Source organism: Gymnodraco acuticeps, unplaced genomic scaffold, assembly GCF_902827175.1.
Source record: "Gymnodraco acuticeps unplaced genomic scaffold, fGymAcu1.1, whole genome shotgun sequence".
Lineage (NCBI taxonomy): Eukaryota > Metazoa > Chordata > Actinopteri > Perciformes > Bathydraconidae > Gymnodraco > Gymnodraco acuticeps.
Window position 1 is genome coordinate 192,328 of NW_022990300.1, and position 12,550 is coordinate 204,877.

Here is a 12,550-nt window from a genome sequence, read left to right on the forward strand (position 1 = left end):
GCCAAACATTTCCCAATTTGGGATCAATAAAGTACTTTTTATTATCTTACCCTCAGAGCCATCTTCATCTTCAGCGTGCAGCTCGGGCCGGAGTTCTTTAGGGGGAAACGTTCATTTAACGTCATTTCTTCGGCCTCCAGAAGGCGAGTCAGCTGCACCGTGAAAACGCCCAACGTACACTCGTGTTTCTCGTCTTTCACCTGACAACACACGGAGGGGAAGTCATTGTTTTTGTCTTGAGTGTGTCTCGCCTTTACTGCTTATTTAATCCAGACTAGATCAGCAAAGAAAATATTAAAAAAGACCCACAGAAAGAGACTTTTTTGAGACAGTTTGCAGAATCAAACCATTACATTTTAGCAATTTTGATTAAATGTTGGTGATTAAGTCAAACGTCAAAGTACAAAGTGGGGGTTTTAGATAACTTAATCTTTAATTTGGACTGAGTACGACATCTTCTTTCTTCACTGAATCGTCAAAATTAAGATCCAGAGTCTCTCCACAGACTGTCTCGCCTTTACTGCTTATATATTTTGGACAGTAGCAAATAACATATTAATAAAAGATTAAGATGAGCCTCCGTACCTCGACCTCCAGCTCCTGGCTGCGGGGGTTGTGGATCAGGAAGGTGAACGCCTCCTCCCACACCGGCTCATTTGTCTTATATCGGACCTGAAGGAGGAAACAACAACAGAGAGGAGGTAGAGGGAAATGTGGGTAAACTGGTCACAAACTCCATTAAATACAAAATAATATGTATTTTTGTATTTAATAAGATAGAACAAGTCTGAAAATGGCAGTTTGTCCATTAAAATGTGTGAAGATTCAGTTAATTGCAAACGTATTGTTCTGTTACTTTGCTCGCTAAAAGTGCTGTGGCTTTAAGTTTAGCAGCTACAGTAGAGAATAGCTATCTTAGCATCGTTGGTGACATTATATTAAAACAAATTAACAGACTTATTGCATGAAAATTGTCTCCTAAATTACCACAGCGTATTTCTAAGGGAAAGTGCGCTGATAAGATATGACGATTTGTGTTTTACTTACAGAGCTGAATTCACCACACGGTTAGCCTAGCTTAGCATAAAGACTTGAAACTAGCCTGAAACATATCAAGGCTAAACTAGCTTTTTTAACCGTGTTTCCAGGCTTTATGCTAAGCTAGGCTAACAACACCCTGACTCCATCTTTGTACTTACAGTAATGCACGGACACAAGAAAGTAAGTTAACAACTTAAATGCACACAATGTTACAATATCTGCTAACTAAGAGGTAAAGTTCTCTCAATCCATGTATTCCTATGACGTAATTCAAGTATTACTTTAGATACAACTTACATAACTCTGTTGCGTTTTGAAATGTGGAGGATACATAGGATTATTACATTACATGTTACTTGTTAGACGCTTTTATCCAAAGCAATTTACATACTCAATACTGTGGGCAATCCCCACAGGATTAATTTGGGGTGAAGTGTCTCAGGAACACAACGACATGCTGACTGCAGTGGGGTTTGAACCTGTGCTCCCCTGATCCGAACACCAACGCCCTAGCCCACTGCGCCACACGCCTCCCATTAGGGAGTATAGTTCCTACAATAACACCGTGTTTTGGCCTCACCTTGCTATCGTAGGACTTGTGTCCCACTCTGAACTGGACGAATGGATTGGGATCGCTGGTCACCTTTTTACCGGACTGCAGGAGAGGAAGAAACACGTTTTACAAGCAAGAAACAGCGTTAGCAAGCTATGCTAACATTCATAAATACACAAATATGAAGTCTTTAATTCTACAAGCTTTGGTAAAGATTTTTCTCATACATAGCATATTCTTAACATAAAGAAATACAAGTAAACATCTGGAATTAAATCTAAAATTAAGTTGAGGATGTATGTTTTTATTGATTAAAGTGTAAAATACATTTTGTCAACATGAGATGGCGCTAACTGTATGTTTAAAGCTTTCAAAATGTGGATTTTGAGCTCATACAGTGTCATTTTGGACTTATGGTATCTTATATGTTTACCAAGATACCAAACTACCCGGAGCTACTCTTCACATTTCAGTCAAATGTGAAACTTTTTAAGGAGAGGAGTTAGGAAGGAAAGTACAATATCAAAAGGATGAGTGTAAATGTAACTTTGGGAAACAATGTTGTTATTTACGACACACATTGTTAGACACAGTTTAAGTAAACACACATTAGTGGAGTTCGTTAATGACTTCACAACAACAGTCAGTAAGTAGGTTTACTTCCTGTTAGGAACATCATATTATATTATGATGTAATGAGCTTAAAAACATCATTCCCTGATATTTGAGAGCACTAATCTGTCCCAAAATCCTTACATTTTACTCCATTAACCCTTCTCTTGCGTTTCGGGTCAAAAGGGACCGAAGGGTTAAGAGTTTAGGTAGGTTTAGATAGAATTATGCTGCTGGAACCCAAAATTAGGATCAATAAAGTATTTTCATCTAAAGTAACAGACAGAGAATCAGCACTTTTGAAACAGGGCTGAAACAGAGGGGATTATGGGTAATGCTGCAATGACCTGTTTGGTGTTTCAGCCAATCAGAGACAGGCTCTGTATATATCTGAGACCTAGAATATATTGATGAAAAAACGTATAATAGGGCAGTGGTTCTCAACTGGTCCGGCCTCGGGACCCACTTTTTCCTTTGTCAATAGATCGCGACCCAACATTTTGAACCACTCAAATCTATTCAACAAAAAATCGTGCAGTAATATATATATATATATATATATACGCTTTGCAGCATACAATATTAATTAAAGTGAAGTACAGTACATACATCCCTTATATCCCCTCACAGAACTAAAGAATGCTTTTAAATAAGGTTTAATGAGATGATGGAATCAAAGCTGAACTTTATAACACAAAAAGGCTCACATGCTGAAAACCCAACCCCAGAAGGGGGGTCTGGGAGATTCTCCCCCAGGAGATTTTTAGAAATACTAACATATCAACTACGCATTCTGGTACACTCTGAGAAGAAAATAAATAAATCTATTACTACCCGACATATTAATAATATTTTATGCCATTGTTTGTGTTTCACTTTGTTCTGACAGCTCGCTGCTCCTCACAGAGAGAAGAGCAAAGAGGAGATAGTCTGTGTGAATTACTTTCAATTGTGTAGATAGCTCCCATTGTTCTGTGACCTGTCAATCATCAAACCGGGGGTCATATTTCATTATGTGTTTGCCTACTGCATGCACAGCATTAGAAAATCGGGCCTTCAAAATAAAAGTTTGACTTTAAAAAAAAAAAAAAGTTTTCTCCACTCGAAACGGGTCGAAGTGGGTCGCGACCCACCAGTTGAGAACCACTGTAATAGGGGACCTTTAAAGATAATAAACTGTGTTGCTCGGTGTCTCGTTGATACGGGAGTGCTTGGTTACCTTCAGAGCTTTACTGACCGAGGTCTTCCTCAGCCCCGACTGGTTGAACTCTAACGGATTGCGCTTTGATTTTCCCCAGGAGAGAGCACACACAAACATGGAAACACACACACCAGGTGGTTATTGGGGGAAAGAGGGGCATGCAGGGAGGAGGATGATGATGAGGAGGAGGAAGACACCAATGGGACAGACAGAGACAACATGGATGATCACATGGTTAATTTCATTCCCCAATTAAAACCTGGACATGAGGAAAAACTAGAGTCCGACCAATACTGGATTTATCAGGCCGATATTAATATATATATATATTTGTTTTAATATATATATATTTAAGGATACAATTCAAGATTTATTGCAAAGGAGGGGTTTTTCATTTAAAATATAATTATATTTACTTATATTTAATGTAATAATGATAATACTAAAAAATTATAATAATTAAAATATTACATTTATAATATTAAATAATAATAGTAATAAATAATACAAATACTAAATAAAAATGAAATGTTTTATTATTATTTATATTATTTTAATTGTTGATTTTTATTATTATAGTTAAAAAAAATCCACTATAGTTTAAAATAAAATTAAAAAAAATGTCAAAAGAAATAAAACATTACAATTTAATTTGTCTTGAATTATGTTAATACAAGAATATCTGCCATAAACCTAATTTAAAGCATATTAGTTGGACTCTAGTTAAGACAGCATTAGATGGGAGTCATTGATTAACATGGAAAGAGATTGATGAATGAGGATCAGAGGAAAGAGACACTGGGTGACATTTATATGTGTATGTAGGCGGGAAATCCATTCATTTCAACGTTATCACCTCATCACAGGAACACACAGTTTGAAATCAATGTAACTCAGAACAAATGCATAACTAGTGTGTCCTCTGGGTTAAAAATGAAAAATTAAACATTCAAATCAAATGTATTTAAGAGGATGTTGTTGTCATTTTTTGAAATATTGGATTTCCCTCATCATCCCCAAGGTTAGCTTTGATGTAACATGGATACATGTGAAGTTAGGGTTAGATTTTAAAGTAAAACACAGACTTGTTGACAATTAAACTGTTTGATTAAAGGGACATATCATCAAAGCAGTGCTCATTGGAGACACCTAGTGGCAAACAGTGAGAACTACATGTGTTTCAGTGTCGAGGTCATTTTTTGTCAACATGTCTGTGCATTACTTTAAAATGAATGAAACAAAATAGCCACAGTTCTTCATGGAGGGGTTACAATGTGCTACTAGAGAGAATGGGTGTCTTCAGGGAGGATGGAGGGAAAGCAATCCAGAGAGGATTCAGCCTCCCTCTCAGAGTCTCAAAAACTAGTTTTTCTTTGTATGTGACATCTCTAAGCAGTTGACCAATCACAACAGAGCCAGCCAGCTAACCAATCAGAGCAGACTGGGCTCTGGTTTCAGACAGAGGGTGAAAAGAGGTGCTGCAGCACATGAGAACAATAAAGAGCTTTTTGAACATTAAAGCATGGAGACATGTAGAGACACTACATACAAATATGAACCTGAACATCAGCAGGAGAGGACTCTTTAAAGTAGAGACACTACATACTGATATACACCTGAACATCAGCAGGAGAGGACTCTTTAAAGTAGAGACACTACATACTGATATACACCTGAACATCAGCAGGAGAGGACTCTTTAAAGTAGAGACACTACATACTGATATACACCTGAACATCAGCAGGAGAGGACTCTTTAAAGTAGAGACACTACATACTGATATACACCTGAACATCAGCAGGAGAGGACTCTTTAAAGTAGAGACACTACATACTGATATACACCTGAACATCAGGAGGAGAGGACTCTTTAAGTAGAGACACTACATACTGATATACACCTGAACATCAGCAGGAGAGGACTCTTTAAAGTAGAGACACTACATACTGATATACACCTGAACATCAGCAGGAGAGGACTCTTTAAAGTAGAGACACTACATACTGATATACACCTGAACATCAGCAGGAGAGGACTCTTTAAAGTAGAGACACTACATACTGATATACACCTGAACATCAGCAGGAGAGGACTCTTTAAAGTAGAGACACTACATACTGATATACACATGGACATCAGCAGGAGAGGACTCTTTAAAGTAGAAACACTACATACTGATATACACCTGAACATCAGCAGGAGAGGACTCTTTAAAGTAGAGACACTACATACAAATATGAACCTGAACATCAGCAGGAGAGGACTCTTTAAAGTAGAGACACTACATACTGATATACACCTGAACATCAGCAGGAGAGGACTCTTTAAAGTAGAGACATTACATACTGATATACACCTGAACATCAGCAGGAGAGGACTCTTTAAAGTAGAGACAATATATACTGATATACACCTGAACATCAGCAGGAGAGGACTCTTTAAAGTAGAGACACTACATACTGATATACACCTGAACATCAGCAGGAGAGGACTCTTTAAAGTAGAGACACTACATACTGATATACACATGGACATCAGCAGGAGAGGACTCTTTAAAGTAGAAACACTACATACTGATATACACCTGAACATCAGCAGGAGAGGACTCTTTAAAGTAGAGACACTACATACAAATATGAACCTGAACATCAGCAGGAGAGGACTCTTTAAAGTAGAGACACTACATACTGATATACACCTGAACATCAGCAGGAGAGGACTCTTTAAAGTAGAGACACTACATACTGATATACACCTGAACATCAGCAGGAGAGGACTCTTTAAAGTAGAGACACTACATACTGATATACACCTGAACATCAGGAGGAGAGGACTCTTTAAAGAAGAGACACTACATACTGATATACACCTGAACATCAGCAGGAGAGGACTCTTTAAAGTAGAGACATTACATACTGATATACACCTGGACATCAGCAGGAGAGTACTCTTTAAAGTAGAGACACTACATACTGATATACACCTGAACATCAGCAGGAGAGGACTCTTTAAATTAGAGACACTACATACTGATATACACCTGAACATCAGCAGGAGAGGACTCTTTAAAGTAGAGACATTACATACTGATATACACCTGAACATCAGCAGGAGAGGACTCTTTAAAGTAGAGACACTACATACTGATATACACTTGAACATCAGGAGGAGAGGACTCTTTAAAGAAGAGACACTACATACTGATATACACCTGAACATCAGCAGGAGAGGACTCTTTAAAGTAGAGACACTACATACTGATATACACCTGAACATCAGCAGGAGAGGACTCTTTAAAGTAGACACTACATAATGATATACACCTGAACATCAGGAGGAGAGGACTCTTTAAAGTAGAGACACTACATACTGATATACACCTGAACATCAGCAGGAGAGGACTCTTTAAAGTAGAGACATTACATACTGATATACACCTGAACATCAGCAGGAGAGGACTCTTTAAAGTAGAGACACTATATACTGATATACACCTGAACATCAGCAGGAGAGGACTCTTTAAAGTAGAGACACTACATAGTGATATACACCTGAACATCAGCAGGAGAGGACTCTTTAAAGTAGAGACACTACATAGTGATATACACCTGAACATCAGCAGGAGAGGACTCTTTAAAGCAGAGACACTACATAGTGATATACACCTGAACATCAGCAGGAGAGGACTCTTTAAAGTAGAGACACTACATACTGATATACACCTGAACATCAGCAGGAGAGGACTCTTTAAAGTAGAGACACTACATACTGATATACACCTGAACATCAGCAGGAGAGGACTCTTTAAAGTAGAGACACTACATACTGATATACACCTGAACATCAGCAGGAGAGGACTCTTTAAATTAGAGACACTACATACTGATATACACCTGAACATCAGCAGGAGAGGACTCTTTAAAGTAGAGACACTACATACTGATATACACTTGAACATCAGGAGGAGAGGACTCTTTAAAGAAGAGACACTACATACTGATATACACCTGAACATCAGCAGGAGAGGACTCTTTAAAGTAGACACTACATAATGATATACACCTGAACATCAGGAGGAGAGGACTCTTTAAAGTAGAGACACTACATACTGATATACACCTGAACATCAGCAGGAGAGGACTCTTTAAAGTAGAGACATTACATACTGATATACACCTGAACATCAGCAGGAGAGGACTCTTTAAAGTAGAGACACTATATACTGATATACACCTGAACATCAGCAGGAGAGGACTCTTTAAAGTAGAGACACTACATAGTGATATACACCTGAACATCAGCAGGTGAGGACTCTTTAAAGTAGAGACACTACATAGTGATATACACCTGAACATCAGCAGGAGAGGACTCTTTAAAGTACAGACACTACATACTGATATACACCTGAACATCAGCAGGAAAGGACTACACTACATAGTGATATACACCTGAACATCAGCAGGAGAGGACTCTTTAAAGTAGAGACATTACATACTGATATACACCTGAACATCAGCAGGAGAGGACTCTTTAAAGTAGAGACACTACATAGTGATATACATGAGCATAGTATGACCCCTTTAAGCTAGAAAACGGTTCATTACCGACCAACTGCTGCTTAGCTAGCGCTATATTTAGCATGATTAGCATGTGGCTTTCGCCCACCACTGCTATGGTTTTCAAACACGGGTTATTCCTAAAACAAATAATGATTACAATTATTTAATGAATTCTCATGCACGAGTCGGGATTCATGCTCATCAGGCAAACACTCCAAACGTTTTCTATTTTAACAAACGTAACAAAAAGGGTAGCATGACGTCGAGCAGATGTTATCTATCAGTGATCAAACCCACTCACAAATAACGTCCTATAGAGAGAAGCCGTGTTCTCGCAAAACACGAGGCCCGCCGCCCGCCTCTCTTTTAAGTATCCAGAACCCAAGTTCCCCTCGAAGACGCTCTTCAGAGAGGAGGAAGAGGAAGAGGAGGAGGAAGAAGAAGGGGCTGAAAAGAGGAAGGTAAGCCTGCACTACGGAGGTTAAAGCTAACAAATAAAGGTATTTCAACCAGGAAATACAGCGTGATAGAATTGTGAACAGCTACTGCCAGATGAAATAATAATAATGTTTTATTTTAGGCAAATCCATTTCAAGAGGTTTAGCTCTAATGCGGTTTTTACGTTATAATAATATTTAATCAAAAGACAACATTTTTAACATAGAGTATATTTTTCACTGTCTTCCACAATTTGTATTATTTTTATTAGGAAACAAATGTAGACTTACTTGACTGATAACTGCTGCACCAGTACTAGTTCATACATGAGTAAAATATTCAATGTATTATGTTATTTGATCAAACAGAAGAATATTTAGCATTGAAGCAAATATTGATTTTAGCATATTTAAAAAAATAAATAATGCGAATTTAAAAAGAAAGTTCAAGAACACACACTAATAATAATATTTAATTCAGTTTGAGTTGTAAAAATATCATAATAAAGCACTATGACAACATCAATCACTATTAATTGGTAGGCTTATTCTATGGTATATTTGAGAGGAAATGGAGTGAAGAACAGAAAATGAGTGAAAGACTGAAGTAGAAACTGGATCCAACGAGATCAAACTGGATTTGTAAAACTCTTCATCTGTTCCCAACAATGTGTGTTTCAAAACTCCTTCAGCATCTCATGGTTGGGAAATCAGGAACATCCTCATTAAAAGTATTCAACCACACAGCAACAAAGACAGCAACCTACAGCAATATTTAAAAAAAAGTATGTAAAAATACATCAACAGTGTTACGGGTGTCTCGTAAAAACTAAATAACACAACATAAGCAGAGAAATCAACATGTTAAGTTATACAGTTCAGAAAGAGAGAGAGATTTATAACAGACAGGGCACAACAGTCCCTATATCTTAAACAAGTTGCTTTTTCAAACACAATCAACAACAAACGCCCTTTTTCTCTCCTTAGCCGCTTTCACACCAAGTACTTTGCAGTACTTAGTTCCCGGTACCGAACTCTTTAGTCCCTGGAACTAGTAGATCGCGTTCTCACCGGAATAAGTCCCTGAGGGAAGATTACGCAGATTAAGCCGCTGACGTCACTTCTTCTTCTTCTGCTTTGGATTTACTGGCAGGCCGCAAACCACTTCACGGCGTACACTGCCACCAGAAGTCCCGGAGTCCCCCGGAGTTGGGGAAGGCTTCAGTAGAAGCTGCTGGGACTCCCAGCAGCTTCTACTGAAGCCTTCCGAGTAAATCGCCAGAACGCCGACACCTCCTCATCTCCACCGCTCCCATGTTTTCTTTTGTGTTGCCATAAGTTAGTCTCTCTGTGTTTCTGCACTGGGCTAATGCTAATGCTAATAATGCTAATGCGAGCAAATAAAATGGCGGCTTCACAAAACTTTTCGGAGTTTTACGGGGCGTGGTTTACAATTTACCCAGCCAATCAGAAATAGTTAGTGTGGCCGACACACCCACGAACCATTTCCTCCCCAGGACAGTACCCCCTCTCTAGCAGGGACGATCTGGGGGTGAAAAAGTTCGCGCAAACTAGGGACTAGTTCCAGATCTTTTTGGTGTGAAACCAAATCTCCCCTCCCTATCGGCCTAGTTCTTGGGAAAAGTACTCTGTGTGAAAGCGCCTCTTGACTTGAGGGTTAAAAATGTAAATCATTAGCCCAGGTGCATGCTGGGAAGTTGGATCAGACTGACTTACCGGCAGATTTCTTGCTGAATCCAGGAAAACGACGAGCAACGCCGACGAAAGGCCGTCGTTCGCCTGATTGCGATCAGCTTTAATGCTCGTTAGCGCCTGAGAGGAAGAGGAAGAGACACTGGTTAGTTTTTGGGGTAAATGTATCCTGCAAAGCCTCATGGGAAGAGCTTACATGTCCATGTTTTTATTGTTGGGAGAATACTGAATGTCCTCTTCCAATATCAGAGTCACATGATAACAAAGGTATCCCAACTGTAGCTGTGTTCATGACAGGATGTGTGATTACCTAGAAGAGCATCAGGACTGTTTGAGGCATATGATAGCTATGTGATTAACATGATGATTCAGCCTCTATGGAGAGAGACATCAAGCATGCTCATTTCTGACGTGGAGCTAATCTGAAGTAAACATTGAATACTGCTTTCTATTCCTCCATCTTGTGACTGTGTAACTCCCTCTCTTGGATATCAGCATGTGAAGGACACTGTTCAGGAACTAGTTGATGCTCTGTATGTGATGACTGCTTCCATTCTGGAGAGGATCACAGACACATGGATCCTGAGACTGAAGCTCAAGCCGGGGACCAGGGAGAGTTTTCTAACAGACCTCATGTCTCTGAATCCCTGCTGGTGTTCAGTCATCATCCATTCTTTATTTGGGGTCACATAGTATTTGTATAGCATTTTGCTAAGTTTACAGTTCAATCTTTTTTATAGCGACCCCAAAAAGCAAACAAACTAACGTAATAAGTATAAAATAAAATAAAGAGTTTTTGGTTGATGTAACATAATAATTAATAATAATTCCTTACATTTATTAAAGCGCTTTTCCAGATGCTCAAAGCGCTTTACAAATACACATTACACATATTTTTTTTTTATACATGCAATGGTCACTGTGGACAATACCCACAGGAGCAAGTTCAGGTGAAGTGTCTTGCCCAAGGACACAACGGCTTTACAGACGCAGCAGCGGCGGGTTTCACCCCTTGATCTGATGATCATTGCACAGCGCACTGCGCCACACCGCCCATCTTCACGCCTCGAGGTCATCGAGGCGCTTTTACAAGTACACATTGATATGATACATGTACTGTGGACAATACCCACAGGAGCAAATCCGGGTGAAGTGTCTTGCCCAAGGACACAACGGCCTGACGCAGTGGCGGCAGGAGCGGGTTTCGAACTGGAGTTCCCCAGCACTCCCCTTGATCTGATGATCGGATGCACAGACCACTGCGCCACCCGTCCCATATATTGCTTCCACAGTTTTTTAAAGTTTGATATTAATAATTGAAATGAGTTTTCCTCATTAAATGAAGTACCTGGTCCAGTTTCTCCGGTGAGGGCAGCAGAGATAACCACTCCAGTTTGAGGTGAATCTTCCCTGTCGCCACGTCTTCTATCACAAACCACTGCAGACACAGAAAAAAGGTCTTGTTGTTAATATCAGAATACTTTTTATAGACAATTTCCACCCTCTTGCATTCAATTCTATCTCATAAATAACAATATATGGATTTTAGAAGTGAAGGCGATTGTTTTTGCAATGTTTTTACAGATCGAAATAACTGTTCTTGCTACTCTTCATCACGACTTTGTTTGAAGGTAAGTACGTTGGTTTTTAAACAGCTTTTCTTCTCTTAGTTGAGTTTATTGGTTTAGTTGTCAGGGACCATGTTCAAAAACAACATAAATAAGAGATAAGATGCTTTGTACCAGATTAAAGCAATTTGCTATATAATTCATCTGTTATTGTCTAAACACAGTTATGTTTTTACACATCCAGCGTTTAAGAAAGTAAGCATAAAAATGTGCTTAAAATGACAGAAGATTTGCAGAAAAACTGTTTCTTATGTAAAACATTAAGATGCAATGACACTTTTTTTAAATGATGGTTAATACATTAATGCATCATCCTCCAAAAAATAAAATGTTGATAATCTCCTTTATCAGATGATGTTATATAAGAAGCCAACAATGTTTGGTCACCATATGTTCCTACCTGGGTTATTGTACTTTCTTTATTAAACATCATAAACGTTTCATTATCACTACGGACGCTTTCAGGTTTAGTCTCTCTGGAGCAGGGGGGTCAAACTCAATTTCATCGCGGGCCACATTATAATTATGGTTGCACTCAAAGGGCCGGTGGTAACTTTAAGACTATATAAGATACATAAATATGTATAATATATATAAAATAATGTATTATTTTACAATATTTCCTCTGCATTGGATTATTATCAGATAGGGTAATAACTTCATAATTAACTACGTCTGAAAGCTATGGGCTCAGAACAGTCTCATAATACACACATGCACACAGAAGGATCCACACTTGTGTTTTTCAATGCAAACACAAATGTGTTCCGTTTCATATTCATGTAAATAAAATCCAAATACAGATA

General features: G+C 38.6%; 1 protein-coding gene across 4 annotated transcripts in view; it reads right to left on the minus strand.

Annotated features, from left to right (window-relative positions):
• The window catches only part of LOC117550272 (extended synaptotagmin-2-like), a 66,351-nt gene that overhangs the window by 8,063 nt on the left and 45,738 nt on the right, over positions 1–12,550 (minus strand). Inside the window, exons 13-19 of one of the 4 annotated variants that reach the window (XM_034222650.1) lie at positions 11,465–11,554; positions 10,141–10,236; positions 8,268–8,369; positions 3,426–3,488; positions 1,622–1,696; positions 586–672; positions 51–200 (exon numbers count right to left, since the gene is read on the minus strand). In XM_034222650.1, coding sequence (XP_034078541.1) covers positions 51–200; positions 586–672; positions 1,622–1,696; positions 3,426–3,488; positions 8,268–8,369; positions 10,141–10,236; positions 11,465–11,554 — 663 coding nt within the window. The remainder of the gene's footprint in view (positions 1–50; positions 201–585; positions 673–1,621; positions 1,697–3,425; positions 3,489–8,267; positions 8,370–10,140; positions 10,237–11,464; positions 11,555–12,550) is intronic. The other 3 variants (XM_034222652.1, XM_034222651.1, XM_034222653.1) reach the window with 3 other exon arrangements.